The sequence below is a fragment of the Brienomyrus brachyistius genome, chromosome 1 (assembly GCF_023856365.1).
Source record: "Brienomyrus brachyistius isolate T26 chromosome 1, BBRACH_0.4, whole genome shotgun sequence".
NCBI classification, from domain to species: Eukaryota; Metazoa; Chordata; class Actinopteri; order Osteoglossiformes; family Mormyridae; genus Brienomyrus; species Brienomyrus brachyistius.
Window position 1 is genome coordinate 20,518,350 of NC_064533.1, and position 19,818 is coordinate 20,538,167.

The window sequence follows — 19,818 nt, forward strand, 5'->3', positions numbered from 1 at the left end:
CTGAGCCGGAGCCCCGACCAGCGGCTGCTGTCTCACATCCGGCGCCCACGGTACACCGGACTGTAACCGCCAGCGCCGTTTCCTCTTTCCGATTTGTGTGCGTAAATGTTCCGGGGGGTCATCGGAACACTAATGCCGACCGCAACACGGGAAAACAGCCCCGGCTTTCCGGCGCAGTTCCGTGTGCGTTGTAACATGCAAATCATCGCAGTACTGAGCTCATGCGCTGATATCTGCGAAAACAGGCTACATAACACCAGTCTTCACTTTTAAAATAATCTGATCTCCCCTTAATTAATGCTGTTAAGTACAAACTGAGTGCCCGGACGTTCGTCTATTTAATAAACAAAAAATCCAAGCTCATTCATTTGCGTTTTTAGAAGCTTTTATTTCGGTATTTCTCGGTAATATGAACAATAGCAACGAAGGCTGGGCTGGTCTTAAGTCATTTCAGGAATGCCCGATGGTTATTACTTGTTAACAGCTCATCTCACTGGATGTACACAGAACAGCTAAGATTAGAACGGGCTTATATTTAAAAAGCATTTGCTTAGCAATTACTTAATGTTTCCACTGGAAAGACATTGACCACAAACAACTGATTAATCAGACCAAGTCTGTTTTTTTTGGGGGGGGGGGGGGGGTGCATCATTAGTAATATGTAACACAGGTATAAAGAAAGGGGAAAAGCCGGTCTTAATTTTCACGCCAAATTTTTCGTGTAACCCAGCATGATCACATGATCATAGATTGTCATTGCCTTGTTATAATAAAGGTATGTCAATGCAGGGCTACAGCGACACACTGAATGGGGGGGGTGTCTGCACCAGCAATATGTGCCCTGGTAACAGAAGCAGACATTTCAGGTCCAGAAAGTAAAAATCCAGAACAAGATTTTGTTTCAACCAAACAGTTGAGTACTCTGTGACTGTGACTCTTTATGATTGGTTGAAGCAAAATCCTGGTTTGGATTTTTACTCTCTGGATCTGAATTTCCCACCTCTGCGTGTTAAAAGCAGGCAAGCCTCGTCACTCTGCTTCATCAGTCTGCAGTGAAATCCGCCATGGATTCCCAAGCCTTTCCAGTGTGACGTTCAGGACTGGCTGTACGTCTGTCCCTGCCTTGGGCACCACATGGGCCGGACCTGCTGGCTGCACACTGGGTGACTCACGCGCTGCCCCCCCCACATGAGGTGGGGTGGAGGGAAGGCGGGGCAAACTCCAAGGAGAAGCTTTTGGCCCAATTTTGCCGATCCCCGATCTCTTCGCAAGCAAATCCAAGGCCCCCACCCAGACTCTCATCTGTAATCAGATCCTGGGGGGCCTTGGACAATGTTGCAGTATCCAGCCAGGGATCCCAGGTCAATGTAGAGGGACCCCGTCTTCCTGAGAGCTGCATAGTCCTCGTGGCTGTAGAGGATGGAGTCTGCAAGGACAGAGAAGCGTCTGAGAAATGGGGATTCAAACCCACAGGTGGTCCAAACCCCAGAGCGGCAAGCAAAGAACGGCATCAGGGGTTTACATATGGGCGGAGCCCCAGGGACACTGGCCCCAAATTAAAGTTGATTGGCCCCTGAAGTGACCCCTTCTCCATCATTCGCTGATTCAAAACACATCATTGGCTAATGAGGCTCCTACTGAGATCCTACTTTTCCACTGAAAATATCCAGCCACAGAAACAGAACAAACTCAGTCAGCAGTCAGAGAGACACCCAAGCAGCTAAAATCCAAACATGAACAGACGCAGCGTGACTCACAATCTGCTCCAGAAAATATTTCCCAACCCACTTCCAAGGAACCACGAGAAACTGACCTATCCTTCCCCCCCCCCCACCCTGGCCTGGAGCAGAGCTACAGAGGCACTGAATAGAATGACACGCGGGGAGACGTCTAAGAGGCCACTTTGGCTACCTGATCATAATAATAATCAATACTTTATTGTCCCCGTAGGGAAATTGTCTTTACGCCTCCCACAACTTGCTCTTTTTTTTTTTCCATAGAGGAAGTTGTCTGCGAAGGGCTGCCACCCGTAGCGGCGCCCAGGAAGCCGGGGGTTAAGGGCCTTGCTCAAGGACCCACAGTCTGAGGCGGGGTTTGAACCTGCGACCTTCTGATTACAGGCACACAGGCTTACCCCACAGAGCCACACGCTGCTCATCAGGCCTTCTTTGCCACTAAGTTAACAAGGGCTATGTCGGCTATGTCACTACGTTGATCAACATAATCATTCCTGTTGACAACACTTCTGGGGGAAACCCAGTGGATATATAACCGCGGAAGGCCTCTATTCTACACTGTACACTGAACACTGGCCTTTATGATTAGGGATTTATGCAATGTAGGCAAACGTGCTTAATTGCACATGTGCCAAGCCTTTTTCCCCACTCCGGTACTGGAAGCTCACTATGTGCGCAGGTTTTCACACCCACCCTGCAGTGAGCATTCCACGCACACTTGTGTTCGAGCCTAGGGGCCCCTACCCTGCAGCGTGTCCGGCAGCTGGCTGAGCTGCCTCAGCAGGCCATGGGAGACGTCCACCATCCCCGAGTCGAGGCTCCAGCAGCGCGGCTGATCCTCGCGGGGGGGATTCAACGCCTCATCCCGCATCAGCTCCGCCGCCGAGCTCCGCTGCTGGGGGCTCCGTGCCAGCGACCGCTCCAGGAATGCGCGCATGGCTGGGCTGCAGTCCTCTGCGATGTCCTCCAGCGGGGGCGCCTGCTTATGGATCTAAGGAAGGGAAGGTGGGCAACAGCACACAGGTCAGGGGTGGTATTACAGCACAGGAGAAAACTAGGAATCTAACATCAAACACGCACAGTCTTAAAACACTGACAAGAATTAGTAATAGGAGACTGAATTCAGACTTAAGGGCAACTACATTCCCAGAGACCAGCAGGGTGTGTTTTCAGGTATAAATCAGAAACTAACTGACAAGGACCACATGAAAACCTGCAGGATGGTCTAAGACCAGTGTTAGCAGAATGACAAGTTCCCCTTCTGTGCACAAAGAGAAAGGAACATATTTAAAAAGGGCCTGGTCAACCTGAAACTGTCGCATGGAGGCACTTCCTACTTCAGCACCCTGTCGTTTCACAACACCAAGTTATTTGGACTTTTAAAATGAGAACGTTTCCTCCGGGTACTCCGGGTTCCCCCCACAGTCCAAAAACATGCTGAGGCTAATTGGACTTGCTAAATTGCTCGTAGGTGTGCATGCGTGAGTGAATGGTGTGTGAGTGTGCCCTGCGATGGGCTGGCCCCCCATCCTGGGTTGTTCCCTGCCTCAAGCCCATTGCTTCCGGGATAGGCTCCGGACCCCCCGCGACCCAGTAGGATAAGCGGTTTGGAAAATGGATGGATGGATGGATGGATAAAATGAGAACATGTGACCTATAAGGCTTTCCATGATTCTCAGCAATCCTACGTAACAAGCATTGATCAAGTGCTAGGTTACATTGTGGATTCACAATCAACAAATTATCTTACTACACAATTTACCGATTATTATTTACGTAACAGGCTAGTAAACACCCAGCTTTAATAAGACTTATTTTCAGTAGTTGGTAGAGTAATTGAGGAGCAAGGCTTTTCACCAGATGGTGGTATGTTCAGATCCCTCGAGTGGTCTAACATGGTGGCTCACTCAAGGGTACAGCAGCATCAGTTCTTAATATTTATATAATGATACAGTACTTGCGACCCAGAGAGACTTCAAAAGGCTCAGAGAACACCTACTATGTAGAGGTAGGAGGGGTAGGCAGAGGGGGGGTATCTCCTAACCCAGGGGGGGAATCCGGTCTGCATGTGGATGATGGTGGTACCCAGGCTGTAGATGTCGGCTTTGGTGTCATGACCCCTGCAGAGCACCACCTCAGGACTCATGTAGATCTGCACAACACAGCGGCAAGACTGTCTTTACCCACAATGCAATGCTGGAAATATATATTTTTTTGCACAATGGTAAATGTTTTTTATTTTATTTATTTAGAGGGTGCTTTTGTCCAAAACAATGTATTGTTTGCAGGGAAATGCACGCCAGATGTGGCCGGATATGGGCCAGGCTAGTTCCTGAACTAGCTTGCAAGTCCCTTCATCAGTTAATCAGGCCTTCTGACATGTAGCTCACAGGGTGGAGAGATACAGCGTAGCAGAAGCAAGAGAGGAGGACCAGAGTATTAAATGAGTGTGCTGGAAAACCCCTTCCTGAATATCTGCAAGTAGCTAAAGCAATTATATCAAAGGATAAATTTAAAAGACTCCGTCCATATAACTGCGGATCTCAAACTGGGTGAAGGTTCAAATGGAAGATTAAAGTCTCTGCAGGGAACTAGTGGCATGCCAGCCAAAATGTCATCTGCCAGACAGCCCGTCCTCTGCGAAGGCTGGGGATTTCCCTGTTATCATTTCCCCAGGCTGGAGGAAGGTGGGGGGGGGGGGGGTCATCTTAGAAAGCAGCCTGTGTTGGGCATGGGGGCGGGGCACCTAGGACAGGTTTCCTGCCCCAGCAAATCACTTTCTTGCTGGGAACTAACCAGAGAAGTTTACAAATTATGAAAGAGGCCCAGAAGTTCATCTGATAGGTGGCTCTTTTACAGAAGGAAAGTCCAGCACAGCCCCTTCCCAAAAGGTCAGGTCCTGAACCTGAAAACCTAAACTAAAACACTCTAAAATACCAAGTAACTGCACTACAAACCAGACTGATATACCTCTGCAGACACAGGGCTCTGTGTTTTTAACATTGCTTGCACTTACCTCCGTGCCACGCATGTCTTGGGGTGTGTACACCTCCTCCGTCATCTGCACAGCAAGCCCAAAGTCCACCAGAACAGCCTTGGTTGACATAAGGACGATGTTACTAGCTGTTGAGCGAAAAGACATAGAGTTAACCCAGCAAAACGGAAACTGCATTTCATGGCCTCCCTGAACGCCATGGCTATTGCTGCAACCCAAGGTTTGCATAACCCTGGAAGCTTTAGTTTCCCCAAAATTACACTAATACTAAGACACCATTTCTTAGAGACCGAACCTCCATCAATACTTTGATCCTTGATTCTACTGTATTTCCTGTAACCCAGTAACTCCCTCATAGGCCCTCAAAAGACCCCAGAAACTCACGCTTAATGTCGTGGTGTATGACGTCCTTGGAGTGCAGGTATTCCAGCCCCCGGAGCACCTGTTTGGTCACCCAGATGATTTCGAAGTCCCTCATGGGTCCACAGCTCTCCAGCTTCTCCATGACAGAGCCGCCCTCGCCGGCCTCCATGAACAGGTAAACGGTCTGCTGCCACAGCAGGGCGCCATAGAGCTCAGCGATGTTCTCGTGTCGAAACATGGCCTGGATCTCCACATCAGCCGGCTTGAAGTGCTCCAGCGGGATCTTGAGAACAGAGGTGACAAACATTACAGAGGGTAAAACTACAATGCTCATATTCTTACACTTGTGCAATGGGGCCGAGTTTGAAATAAGAGGAAATGATCTGCTTTTCGTTCTGAAACTACCGGTTTTCCTTCATATTTTGAGAAAACAAGGGGGTGCAGAAGCAGGTGCTTCTTAATAAAACACATCCACAAGATCATGTGACGTCCACACTGCGAAATCCTAGCTATTTCCGGGAAATCCCCTTCCATCCTGACCCTCTCTGCCCCACACGTTCCACCGTTATATTTAGGAACTGCTTCGAAAGTCCCAGATTTTCAAGCCACAGCGGGGCTCTCTGACGCCCCAGCTGCCCCCATTCGCGCCGGTCTATTTCTTTTCTCCCGTTCCTTATAGCCGTAGGGAGTTTCTGACTGCTTAGCCAAAGCAGGGTATCTCCTGCCAGGATTTCTGAAGTGCGACAAAGCCCGGTTTCGGTTCTTTCCGCGCGATGTTCCCCTATTTACTTATTTTCGGTGTTCTTTTTCGCCTGCTACCATCATAATTACTTTTTTCACCCGCTTGATATGCGGCCAAGCAGAAAGACGGCTCGATCTGGAAATATACACAGCGATTGGACGAGCCAGGAGCGTAAGAAATCCATCTGGCACGTACTGTAGGATTCCCAGATCTACTAACCAGCTTGCAAGCCATTCGCTTCCTGGTCTCCCCGTCTTGAGCCAAATGGACAGCCCCGAAAGATCCTTTAGGGACGTGTCCCGAGCTGTAGCTCCTGTAGGTCAGTTTCCATGGGAACAAGAAAACTTCCAGGCCGATGCGATAGTGGCCGTCCAGGATCGCCATGTCAGTCTGCTCAGGGCACAGAGGGAACAAGGATTAAGTGTGACATCAGTGCAGGAGTGCGATCGCAGATGTGCGCAGACACCTGCAGCCACCCAGTATGGTGCTTAATGAACCCTGAAGGCACATTACTTCTCAAAACACAGGCAGGGTTCTGCCTAGCTACCGATCTCGGAAAGGAATGCAAATCTGAGAAAGATGCCAATATAAATCATGCGTGAAACCTGAGAACGTTTTACTTCGCGGCGTTTTTAAAGCTTCTGGTTATGCATCTCAAAATACGTTGATGGGAGGCTTTCAGTAATTATTATTAATAGTTAACTTGTGAGTTAAAGGGGGGAAAATGTTTTAAAGGTTTACAATACTAGCAACTGTGCAAACGGGACATATTTGAAATAGTTTCACTCCCAGAACCACAAAGCTTACACTGCGCGTCACATATCAGGTTTCACTGACAGTCGCATTCTGGCGCAATGATTTCCATGTACAAATACGACCTGACATCGAAAGGGCCGGAGCTGAATAGCTCTGGGATTGACTCACCTTGTTCAGCATCACGCCCATCTCCTCCGAGAGTCCCGTGTCAAACTGGGAGCTGCAAATCTCGTTCACAAAGGACAGCAGTTCAGTCACCGGCCCATATCTGACCCTGCCAAGAGCCCGGTTCCCACAAGATGAGTCTTCAGTGTTCCTTGAGTCTGTGTTCTCCTCGTCCTCCATCTCATCCCGCGATGAAGTGTCCCCGGAGGACGCTCCGCTCTCAATGGAAGGGAACAGTGTTTCCGCGGCGTTGATAATGTCCTCGATGTTCATGTGAGCCAGGAGCATTTCGATTTGGTCGCTCTGACAATCCATGATGACGGCCTCTTCAATCCCACCTGAGATGGGACATCGTTCACACAACCACATCACTAGGAGTCACAGAAACCTGTGTGTCTCATGTTTCGCTCTTTCTCTCGTGCGACAGACAGACGAACCCACGTGGTGACGTATAACTAGTGACAGAGGAGGAGCGTACATGATAATTAACCTCTTTAGCCGGGAATTTGCATTGCAAATGAGGGAATTTCACGGCCGTGAGGGAAGCCCCAAAAACTTAAACCCACGCGTAAGAAAATAAGGTAAAAAAGCAGGGATCCCCTTCGCTCCAATTTTTATAAAGTTGTTTAACAGAAATGGGTTGGAGCAGCACTAAAACAGTTAGTTTCACTTGTGTCTAAATTTCTACTTTCACACCCATATTTCATCACTATTGTAACTGTACATCTAACAAGCAATTAAGACATTTTTCATGGAAAGCAAGAAGTTATTTAAGATAAATTTCATATCGCAGCTGGAAGGGTAGATGGGCTCTTATTCGGGAAATATATCAAAGCATTTGCGGTGTTCGATGATGACGAAGCGTGCCTGCCGTACCTCACCAGTTCGGAGCCCAGCTTCCGATGGGACAGCTGCAGCAGCAGTCTCAGATCCACCGCTTCGACCCCTTTCCTTACCCAAAGAAAGCTCACTACTGTACAGCTAACCGGGTGGATCGTCCTAAGTCCTAAAGTCCGTTTTGCATTGCTACTGCAGCCGATTTCCTTTTACGTTTAATAATATTCTGTGTTACAATATTTCCTCCGTTAAAAAACTCCCAGCTTTTTTCACAACGCATTTTTCGCTTTCTTTGCTGCTGAATAGATCTCACGCCGCAGTTGCGATGCATTTACGCACAGCCCCCTTTCCCTTCTAAATGACGCTCCTTCCCCTGACGGAGCTGGAGTTTCGCCGCTCTCCTCCCCCGCCCCTTTGTGAACGTGCAAGATAACAGCCCCGAAATGATTTTTTTGTTGTTCAACAGCGCCATTATTCTATTTATTTGTTTGTTTAATAATATTTCATTAGCGTGAATTAAAGGTGCAATTCATTTGTATAGAAATGCTCTCGCCAGTTCCGTCTTAGTAACCCAAATGGTTTGTCGTTTAATTTTCGAATTTTTCATAGTCATTTTCTGTTAAATCTTAAATTTTGAAGAAATTTCTGCTTTTAACAATACTGCTTATATGTTGCCCTATGTTAAATGTTAATTTAATGACAACAAATACTTGGAATGATTTAACCGTGCGATTAACACACACACACGCATTTCATATATTCCTATCATTTTGGGAACTCTCCATTTATTTCTATGGGCATAAGGCTAACCATTACACAGCCCTAACCCATAAGTAATCAAACAAAATACAAGACTTTGGGCTATTTTAGGTTTTTTGATCGCACGCATGGATTCTTTATTAAATCGAGGTTAATATTGTGGGGTCCTGAATAATGTCTAAAAAGAAACAAGTTTTACTAAATTGTGGGGATATTTGGTCCCCACGATATGTTAAATGCAAAAATAATTCCGGAAAAATGAAAATTAATTCGCAAAAACGGGATACCTCTTGGCACATCCCTCTTGCCGTATTTCAGACAAGCTGCGCAGGCGCCAAATTTCTCACGCTCACCATAATGGCGGCCTCCATACATCACTTATGTATGATGAGGCGCGGAGGATTTTTAAAGCACTTTTTTGGGTTTAAATGTTGTTCGTCGAAACGAGCTAGCACTAAAAGTGCTGCTGCGAAAAGAGAGCTTTCCATTACGAAAGATCAATATGGTAGGTTAGACCACATAAATGTCGCAATGTAAACGACCTAGCTTTGAACTGCATTTTCATCTTAATTTAATGTTAGTGTACATGTACAGCATTCACGTTTCCGTTTAAAGCTTCCAATTTAAAATGTGGAAATACGTGGTTACGGTTTCTGAAATGTTACTGTCAAAGTTATTCAAAACTCTTTGCCAGTATAATAATAATGATTGTATGCCCTTTCCAGGGTGATTAGCTCAAAATATATTAATGGCGTAGGTAGTTTACTGTTGTCATACTTTAACATCAACCAAAAGCAAGTAGGAGTAGCTAAAAAGTTATTTTACTGATTTTTTTATTGATGATATTTTTATTGATGGCATTATCTGTTTCACTGACGCTTCAGTAAAAAGCTTTCCACACGTCTTAATCCGTTCATCAAATCTTATTTAACTAATTAATGCATTCTGGTCGAGTAAAAATAAAGCCCTTTTTATAACTGTACTTGCTATTATCTGACAAACTGCGCAGATACATTTCTGCTTGTCAAAATTCTGTTTCGTTCTAGAAAAGACTGAAAGAAAACCGTTCTATAAACTATTAGAAGAGAGAAAGGAACAAGCAGAGAGATCCGTTCTTGTGAGCTGCCCCTCGAATACATCAGAGAAACGGTTTCTAAAACACATGTCCAAGCATGGAGATATAAACAACTGCTTTTTCTATGAAAGTTTTGTAAGTATCGACAGGATCACATTATGGAATGTCATGGAAACTATATAGAGTGTAAAACATATCTCACATTGTCTTTTGGTTTCTGTGCAGGGAACATACGCGGTGGTGGAGTTTTCCAAACGTGACGGCGTTCTTTCGGTTTTCGAAAGCGCTGCTATACCGACCTTCCCGCACGAAGCTGCTGTGCCTTTCAAATCCAGGCTGCTGTCTTTAAAAACCAATAATTCAAGTGACGTGACGAACAGCCAGCCGTCTGTTAAAGTATTCAGTCAGACTGCCATTCCCATCGGTGAGCTTGTCAGGAGGCTGTCCAAAGAAGACAGTGTAAGTGTGTGTGCGCCTGTGTGGAGCTGTTGGACCTGGGGTGGGTCTGCTTATTTGTGCTGCTTTTTGTTTTTTTTTTGTAATTATTAAATCTACATGAGCAACACAATGATGCAGCGGCTGGCACTGTTGACTCTCACCTCTTGCACTGGGGTTCAAGTCTCCACCCCTGCTCCATGTGTGTGTAGAGTCTGCATGTTCGCGGGTTCCTCCCAGAATAGAAACATGCCCAGATGAATTGGAGTTACCAAATTGTCCATAGATATGAATTGTGTGCATACCCTGTGATGGGCTGGCACCCCATCCTGAGATATTCCCTGCCTTGCGCCCATACCCTCCATGATAGTGTCCGGACCCCCGTGACCCTGAGCAGGTATAGAGGATGGACGGATGGATGGATGAAATTAATATCAAAGGAAACTGTCACAAAATCATGTAGAATCAGGGTCCTGTTCTTTAAAAAGACATAATTCAGTCCTTGTACAAGTTGCATCAGTTTAACTAAGAACTATGTACCGCAATTGTCTAAGGAGGTTTCCTTCCAGAGTTAAGACTTTCAGTGCAAATTCACTACTCCTGGCTGCAAGGTGTATGGTGTGCAGCCCTTATTGGGCGGATGCTGGGTGGGGGGGGGGCAGCTGTCCCTGTGTCATCACGTTTCTCCTGTTCTCCCTCCCATACCAGATAGACCAGCAGCTGCTCCTCCTCACAAACGTTCTGCAGCTGACCGAAGAGAACATTCGCCTGCGCTTCCTCGTCTGCTCCCTGCTGAGGGACATTGCTGCCTCTTATTTCCCGGAATGTGTGGTGAGGCCGTTCGGCTCCTCCGTCAACGGCTTCGGGAAGCTTGGCTGCGACCTGGACATGTTTCTGGATCTGGATGGCATCAGCGGGATTAGCCAAGACAAGGTAATATTCTAATGTGTCACACGAAAGTAGGTCTTTCATATGAGCGTTTTGCACAGTTCTGCTTGCTAGAGTAAAGTAGCAAAGCATGCTGGGAATTGTATAAGCAAACAGACTTAAAAGTCATGAGTGTACATCCATGAATACTGCTCCACCCACTGCCCTAGTAGCAGCATGTTAAATGGTAATATAACTTAATGCAGTCTTTCCCAGCGCAGTCCACGTTTTTGTTCTCTCCCAGCTCTTGACACACCCATACCAGGTATTCAGAGTTCTTGATTGGCTGGGAGGGGGGGGGGGGGGAAGAAATTAGAACATAAGAAATTTACAAACGAGAGGAAGCCATTCGGCCCATCAGGCTCGGGTGTGAGTATTGTGAGGAGGTCCCTGAGGATTGGTTTGCTGAACTCTGACATAATACAGTGGGACGTGGCATCTTTTGAGCTGGTCTAACCCTAACCCTGTCTGCCCTAAAATGTTAAGCCTTAATAAAAATAGCCGTCTGTTTATTTAAATTGGAGCTAATTACCCTTTTTGATAGCTGCTTGTGATATTTTTTTCATTAGGATGATGAGTGGTGAGTAACAAGTAATTGCTTTCCAAGCTGGGAAATGGGAGGTATTTTTTCTCTCTCTTTGCCCTTTTGTCTAGTATTTGGGGCAAGGATGGTAATGAGTATTATGTGTATTTAAAGGCAAGATTTTTTGGGAGCTGTAGGTTTTCTTTGGTCTGTGGGGGTTCATTGGTTATATATTATATTGCCAAACGTATTGGGACACCCTTCCAAATCATTGAATTCATGTGTTCCAATCACAATGGGTCGCTCTCAGGAGCTCAGTGAATTCAAGAGTGGTACCGTGATAGGATGCCACCTGTGCATTTGTGAAAATTCCTCACCACTGAATATTCTATAGGCAACTGTTAGTTGTATAATAGCAAAGTGGAAGCAATTGGGAACAACAGAAACTCAGCCATGAAGTGGTAGGCCACGTAAAATCATAGAGTGGGTACAATGCATGCTGAGGCACACAGTGTGCAGAAGTCATCAAGTGTCTGCAGAGTCAATAGCTACAGACCTTAAAACTCCATGTGTCCTTCAGATTAGTTCAAGAACAGTGCATTGGGAACTTCATGGAATGGGTTTCCATGGCCGAGCAGCTGCATCCAAGCCTTACATCAGCAAATGCAATGCAAAGTGTCGGATGCAGTGGTGTAAAGCATGTCGCCTCTGGACTCTAGAGCAGCGGAGACGTGTTCTCTGTCTGACAATCTGATGAATGAGTCTGGGTTTAGCGGTTGCCAGGAGTACGGTACTTGCCTGAGTGCATTGTGCCAAGTGTGAAGTTTGGTGGAGGGGGGATTATGGTGTTGGGTTATTTTTCAGGGCTTGGACTTGGCCCCTGAGTTCCAGTGAAAGGAACTCTTAATGCTACAGCATGCAAAGCCATTTTGGACAATTTCATGCTCCCAACCTTGTGGGAACAGTTTGGTTATGGCTCCTTCCTGTTCTAAGATGACTGTGCACCAGTGCACAAAGCAAGGTGCATAAGGACATGGATGAGTGAGTCTGGTGTGGAGGAACTTGACTGGCCTGCATAGAGCTCTGACCTCAACCCAACAGAACACCTTTGGGATGAACCTTGTGGACAGCCTTCCCAGAATAGTTGAAGCTGCTATAGCTGCAAAGGGTGGGCCAACTCCATATTAAAGCCTATTAAGAATGGGATGTCATTCAACTTCATGTGTGTGTGAAGGCAGGTGTCCCAATACTTTTGGCAATATAGTGTATTTTGAATGACCATGTGCTGCTTTAATATGTCTTGGACATTTTACTCGTCACCATTTTATATGGAGGGTCAAGCATGTGATTTACTCTCAGCACAGATTTTCCCTCGCATGGCAATTCCTGCAGTTGCAACTGGTATTTGACAGTTTCTATTTGAGCATTCAGATCTCGCGTAGTTCCAGAGAAGGCCGTGGGTTAATCCCAGCTAGCACTGGCTTCGCCGGCTTTTGAGTAACCTCAAGCCACGTGGTTATCCTTATGACGGTCTAATTTCACACATCTCCGTGTGGGTCACTGAGAAAACTACTGGTACCCGCGGCTGTCGCCTTTAGGGGGTGTCTCGAGAACCAGCCTCACGTTCGCGTGTGTCGGCCCCCAGACAGGAAGCAGCTACTCCTTGGAATACCAGCTGAAAAGGACGTCCACGGAGAGGGTGGCCACACAGAGCATCCTGTCTGTCATCGGCGAGTGTGTGGATCAGTTTGGCCCGGGTTGCGTGGGCATACAGAAGATCCTCAACGCCCGCTGCCCGCTGGTGCGCTTTTCCCACCAGCCGTCTGGCTTCCAGTGTGACCTCACGGCCAACAACAGGTAGCTGAACCGTATGGCATTTTCCACTAAAGGTCAGAAGGCGCGGGGGCTGGCCGGCCACATTTCTCTGACGTCAATGCCGTTTCAGCGTGTCGTGTTCCCTGGCCAACACGGGGGGGGGGGAGGGGGCGGCAAGGAGGGCTCAGCACGTTTCGCTTCTGCTTCTCACCCAGATGGATGCCGCTGCAGCTAAAAATAGCCGGGTTGTTATGGGTGGAGCTGTTAAAATGGAATGGGGTGGGGGGGGTAGAGAGAGACAGAGAGAGAGAGAGAGAGAGAGTTTTCAATGGTTTCTGCGAAAACTAGGGTGTGCAGCTGTCAGCGGGCGAATGCGTCAGTGGGGGAACTCTGAACGTGAATTGATAAGAGAATGTGACTTGGGTTTGAAAACCCAAAGTGAAACCCCTTTTTAACGAGAGTGAAAATGACACCCAAAAACCGTCGTGTGGTTGCTTTTGAAAACAAAAGCTTTAATGAAACCGTAGGAATGCTGCCCCCTCTTGGCTAAACTTTGGATAGCGTGCGTTTCCCATTTCGTTTCCTCACGGTATGCATGGATCATAGGATCACTCGAATATTAATTGTCAGATATTTTACAGAATATTACACAGTGAAATTCAATCTGGAAATTTTTTTTAAAAATGACATTATATGTTTGGTGCTTCCTGCTTGAAAATCAGTGTACCTTAGCAGTCCTTCCTGTGTCCACAGGGTGGCGATGAAAAGCTCAGAGCTGCTGTATCTGTACGGGCAGCTGGATGAGCGCGTGCGTGCCCTGGTGTTCAGTGTGCGCTGCTGGGCCCGGGTCCAGGGCATCACCAGTAACATCCCTGGAGCCTGGCTCACCAACTTCACCCTTACCATGCTGGTGGTATTTTTCCTGCAGAAGAGGAGTCCCCCCCTAATCCCTACACTGGACCACCTCCAGGCACTAGCAGGTGGGCGCCTCAAAGCCCATGTCTCTTATTGAGTCATGGCACCATATATTTTTAATAATAATTATCAGTGATATTCCGAATTAATACCAAAGATCGGAATTGGGGCTGACCCAGGCATTTTGTACTTGATTAGTATTGATTACCACAGCCAGATCCTAAGCTCCCCCATCCAGCTGATTTACGTCAGTTGTGCAGATTGTGAGGTCCTTTCACACGCTGTAGTAAGTCTCAGGCAAATGGCTTGGAACTACTGAGAAGCCAAGTCTGGGGAAAATTTTTTTTAATTAAAATTTACACTCGGAGTAGCCCAGCAGCTGCCTACAATGTCTGCCATCCTTTTGAGACGAGGTTGCAACAGAGCTACATTTAATACAACAACTCTGATTAGACACTTGCAGAAACATCATGAATGGGGGTACCGCTAAGCTGAGTAGCGCACTCAGATGGGGAACGCAGTAGGGCCTGCTCTGTGTGTATATCTAAGTGTGTGTTGGGAAATCAGATCGGGACTCGGAATTGGCAATATAAATAATGAATGAATCACTTTGAGCTACCAAAACAGTGGATTGGAACATTAATAATAATTTTTGTAATTATTATAAGTACTTTTATATATCAGTTCCTGTGAAAGAACTGTAGGATAGAAGGGTGAAAGTGGAAAGAATTGGTTACAAAACAAATGTTAGGTTACAATATGTAAAACACGTAAATTATTAACAATGCGTAAATTACAAAGGAATTGGATATGGACTTGATTAAAAAAAAACAACAAAAAAAAGATAAAAATCCAGATATTAATATCAGGCTGTGAATGAAACTGCAGCAGCTTCTAACACTATGCAGGGATCCCCTGATGCAAAAAGGCCAGTGTGAGCTAAGGCCGGCAAGCTGGGCGGGCAGTGATCTGCACCGATGCCCTGATAAACCTCTGGGGACTCCCCCCTCCACCCCAAAATCATATCACATTCTATGAATAATCCTGTAAATATAGTCTGAAATTCTAAGCTGCTAAGCAAGACGTGAGTCATTCTCGATCTGGCTACATGGCTCCATATATACAGTGCTCAAAAAAATTTAAGGAACACTTTTTAATCAGAGGATAGCATCAAGTCTATTAAACTTCTGGGATATTGATCTGGTCACTTGAGTAGCAGAGGTGGTTGTTAATCAGTTTCAGCTGCTTAGGTGTTAATGAAATTATCAACAGGTGAACTAGAAAGGCAAAAATGAAACGACCCCCAAAACTGGAATGGTTTGACAGGTGGAGGCCACTGGCATTTTTCCCTCCTCATCTTTTCTGACGGTTCTTTCACTAGTTTTGCATTTGGCGACGGTCAGTGTCACTACTGGTAGCATGAGGCGATACCTGGACCCTACAGAGGTTGCACAGGTAGTCCAACACCTCCAGGATGGCGCATCAATAAGTGCCATTGCCAGAAGGTTTGCTGTGTCCCCCAGCACAGTCTCAAGGGCATGGAGGAGATTTCAGGAGACAGGCAGTTACTCAAGGAGAGGTGGACAGGGCCGTAGAAGGTCCTTAACCCATCAGCAGGACCGGTATCTGCTCCTTTGTGCAAGCAGGAGCAGGATGAGCACTGCCTGAGCCCTACAAAATGACCTCCAGCAGGCCATTGGTGTGAATGTTTCTGATTGTTTGGTCAGAGACAGACTTCATGAGGGTGGCTTGAGGGCCCAACGTCCTCTAGTGGGCCCTGTGCTCACTGCCCAGCATCATGGAGCTCGATTGGCATTTGCCATAGAATACCAGAATTTGCAGGTCTGCCACTGGCACCCTGTGCTTTTCACAGATGAGAGCAGGTTCACCCTGAGCACATGTGACACACGTGAAAGGGTCTGGAGAAGCCATGGAGAACGTTATGCTGCCTGCAGCATTGTTGAGCATGACCGGTTTGGTGGTGGGTCAGTGGTGGTCTGGGGAGGCATATCTATGTAGGGACGCACAGACCTCTACAGGCTAGACAACGGCACCTTGATTGCCATTAGGTATCAGGATGAAATCTTTGGACCCACTGTCAGACACTTTGCTGGTGCAGCGGGTCCTGGGTTCCTCCTGGTGCACGTCAATGCCCGGTCTCATGTGGCGAGAGCATGTAGGCAGTTCCTGGAGGATGAAGGAATTGATACCATTGACTGCCCCCCACGCTCGTCTGACCTAAATCCAATAGAACACCTCTGGGACATTATGTTTCGTCCACCCGATGCCACCAGGTTGCACCTCAGACTGTCCAGAAGCTCAGTGATACCCTGGTCCAGATCTGAGAGGAGATCTCCCAGGACACCCTCCATCATCTCATTAGGACCATGCCCTGACATTGTCAGGCATCCATACAACCACGTGGGGGCCATACAAACTACTGAGTGTGATTCTGAGTTACTGTAATGAAATTTCGCCAAAATGGACTAGCCTGCCGCGTCATTATTCACTTTGAATTCAGAATTATCAGTAGGTTAATAATTTCATTTCCATCAAACGATGTGGCATCCTTTCCATATATAGATATCCAGCATGATTTTTTTCCCCCCATTGATATCTGATGTGTTTTCAAAGTGTCCCTTTAATGTTTTTGAGCAGTGTATCTACATTTTTGTGTGTGTGTTTTTTTTTTCTCTTAAAATATTTAGTTTATATTGTAATTGGTTTTACCCTTATGGATCCTTCAGAAATAATCCCTATTACTAGGTCACTGCTAATACCATGTTATCAAGATGACAGTGATGTAAGGGAACCATGACCCCAGAACAAAACCTTACCTTACATTACACAATTGTATAGCTCTTGTTTGTTAATGACTTTTATTGGTGTTTATGTAATCAAAATTTTATTTTGTTCCTGGGGTCTTTGTTTAATTTTTTATTTTAGTCTTGCTTTAGATCCACCCTTGGCCTCTGTTATGAGTATGTCCTTAATTGCTGAAATGGTGTAAATTTGACCCAGCCAATAAAACAGAGGCATCCTGCCAGGGGATAGAAGACAGTCATGTGACCCTGGTTGCCCAGGAGTCGGTTACCCAGTGATAAGCTGCCAGGTTTCCATGGTTTTTAGACTCCAAGCGATGAATGTGCTCTGTGTGGAATATTCATATTTCTTACGTATTTCTTACCTCTGCCAGGACCCAAGGATAAAAGCATCATTGAAGGGAACGACTGTACTTTCGTTAGCGACCTAACAAAGGTCAAACTGCAGGAAAACAGTGATTCATTGGGTGAGTGTGTCAGCCATTGGGATTTTACTGTACATTTTTTTTTTTATAAATTTCCTTCAAACACTGTCACACTTTCCCCCTGCTTTTTCTCTAATAGAACATTTACTGCTGGAATTCTTTGAGTTTTACGGCAACTTTGACTTCAGCAAACTGTCCATCAACATCAGAAAGGTAATCCCACTTCCTCTTGAGGATCCAATGAGAAGGTACCTTGCAGTATTAGACCTGGATGTTTGCTGTGTGATTTTGGTGGTTAATAGAGTTTCATGGGCTGCCACTTCAACTACAGCAGTACAGACACAGCCTTCACCTTTCAGATTTTGTCACTAGGTTAATTTTGGTAATTACTTGTTGCACTACCAAGTCATTGTCATTTGCAATCTCAAAGTTCAGGAGGTAGGGGGATTCCCCATAGTTCCTGCAGAGACTACAGCCCAGTGTGGCGTGAAACACCCCTCATAATTAAACCAGGTGTGTCTGTTCATCCGTGTAACTTCCATACTGTCTTATCCGGTCCGGGGTGGACAGTGGACACCTTCAATAGGATGTAAGTCTCTCGCATGGCACAATCATTCACACAGACACTGTTGCACACTAACGGAGACACACATTTGCCTAGCTGGTGTTCTGGGACTCTGGAAGGGGATTGAAGTAGCTGTCTGTTCAGCCGTCTGCCATATTTAAGTGGACTAAGCATTTAGATTTGAATTTTACTAGATTCACCTTTGTCATTGTAGAAGTACTCAGTCTGGTTTTTGCCATCTGTGTGTGTTTTTACATTGGTTTTTTATTTGTTTATTTTTTAATAATTATACACTTTTATATGTAGTCCACATTTCTCCCTGAATATAGCTTCTTACGTGGCATGAAAACTCGATTAACTGAGTACAAGTACTCAGACCACAAAATGCAGTTTTGCATCTAATACAGAAGTGTAAAATACTGCGAAAATGCAAGAAACAGCTGAAAGATACATATGTCTGATAAATAAATAGTGAATGCACAGCTGTACAATGGTATACATGGTGTATGAATATACAGTATCTGTAACAGCGGTAATGAGAGTTCTGTACTAGATATATGGATGAATGGATGGATGTATTGAATAGGTAGATTGGATGGTTGCTTTATTTTAATTTTGTATATAATCTGTATGTATAGCACAATATATAGTACATGATTAAATAATAATCTTCTGATTATTATTGAATGCTTGTTAAGGCTAGCTGTGCAGTGAATACTGTGCTGGACTGACACGGCCTGATTGGCCCATTTCTGTCCAATCAGGGGAAGGAGCAGGGCAAGCCGGAGGCAGCACCGCTGCACATCCAGAACCCTTTCCAACCAGCGCTGAACGTCAGCAAGAACGTCAACGGCACGCAGCTGCAGCGCTTTGTCTCACTCTGCCAGGAGAGCGCCTGGCTGGCCCAGCAGCCGGAGGTGCAGAGCCGCTGTGACACCCCCTGGGGCCTGGCAGCCCTGCTGGCGCCCCTCGACGCTGTCGGCAAGGGGAAGAAGAGCAAGAAACGTCGGGCGGAGGCCCCCAGCGCCAGGATTAAAGGCCTCCTGGATTCCTTGAGAACTGGCAAGACCAGTGCTAAGGGGGGGAGCACTTCATAAAATTCCCACTAGAGGGCAGCATCTAAAGGCAGGGACACTCCGAATTCTGCCTCCGGGAGGCAGGCATCACCTTGACCACCTAGAGGGCGCTGAGGCATTCTTAAAGGGACAGTGCACACTTTGCCAAAGGCATTGAATTTTCCTGTTATGGTGGGTCTTGCCTCACCAGTTTTAATGTAGGTGTATATTAAAAAAAATCCTGAGAAATTATGGTCGTCTCATTACACATGCAGCATGCCTTTGGAGATTTGTTTTGTAAACATTTGGATGTGGTTTTAGAATTATAACTGAATGCTCACACTTTATCATGGGAGATTTGTATTTTGCTTATTGGAATGTTATAAAGGAATAATAGGTTTTTATTACAGTTGTGTCACTAATGTGCAAATTATGAAGATGAGCTACGTTAATGTCTGAAGGATGTGCTTGTGGTGGTTTTCATCAGTTCAGTGTGAAGGACCCAGAAGGAGAGCCTGAGGTGTCTCTCACGTGCCCGTGTGTTCAGTAAGCAGGTGAGCCGGCACCCAGGTCCCACGCGCAGAAGGCCGATCCGGGAATGCTGGACCTTGGCTCTGATATTCCCAGAGCCTATGGCAGGGGCATTTCCGCCCAGAGGATGGAGAATTGAGAAATACATTCCTGACAACCTTTTTCAGCTAGGTGGGGGTGGGAGAGGCTCAAGGGTGCGGTGATGGGTGGGGGTGAAGCGTATGAGTTAACCGCCCCTCCCCCGTCCTTAACGTCTGGTTTCAATTTCTTGGGAGCTTGCAGCCAAGTAACGAATGCGTCTTGTTTTTAGGATGTATGAATTTAGGGGTGGGGGGGGGGGTCATTGGTGCCTCCCCTTTATTGATCCTGGTGCAGTC

At 46.3% G+C, this 19,818-nt stretch overlaps 2 protein-coding genes across 3 annotated transcripts; one reads left to right on the plus strand and one right to left on the minus strand.

Annotated features, from left to right (window-relative positions):
- Positions 1-367: 367 nt before the first annotated feature.
- map3k8 (mitogen-activated protein kinase kinase kinase 8) lies at positions 368-7,961 on the minus strand. Of its 2 annotated transcripts, XM_049027120.1 has the most exons (8): positions 7,634-7,961; positions 6,761-7,095; positions 6,056-6,226; positions 5,116-5,377; positions 4,753-4,859; positions 3,736-3,888; positions 2,481-2,727; positions 368-1,426 (listed from the first exon to the last, which is right to left on the minus strand). In XM_049027120.1, exons 2-8 carry the CDS (start codon positions 7,070-7,072, stop codon positions 1,299-1,301), a joined length of 1,380 nt encoding a protein of 459 aa, XP_048883077.1. In that variant the 5' UTR covers positions 7,073-7,095; positions 7,634-7,961; the 3' UTR covers positions 368-1,298. The 2 variants fall into 2 exon arrangements, with proteins under 2 accessions (XP_048883077.1, XP_048883071.1); XM_049027114.1 differs by lacking the exon at positions 7,634-7,961 and having other exon boundaries at positions 6,761-7,624.
- Positions 7,962-8,687: 726 nt separating this feature from the next.
- Positions 8,688-19,159, plus strand: LOC125750587 (mitochondrial poly(A) polymerase). Its single transcript, XM_049028664.1, has 9 exons — positions 8,688-8,858; positions 9,400-9,563; positions 9,654-9,887; positions 10,572-10,796; positions 12,959-13,170; positions 13,882-14,108; positions 17,240-17,332; positions 17,430-17,503; positions 18,620-19,159. The coding sequence occupies exons 1-9, from the start codon at positions 8,711-8,713 to the stop codon at positions 18,950-18,952; spliced, it is 1,710 nt and encodes a 569-aa protein (XP_048884621.1). The 5' UTR covers positions 8,688-8,710; the 3' UTR covers positions 18,953-19,159.
- Positions 19,160-19,818: the final 659 nt, after the last annotated feature.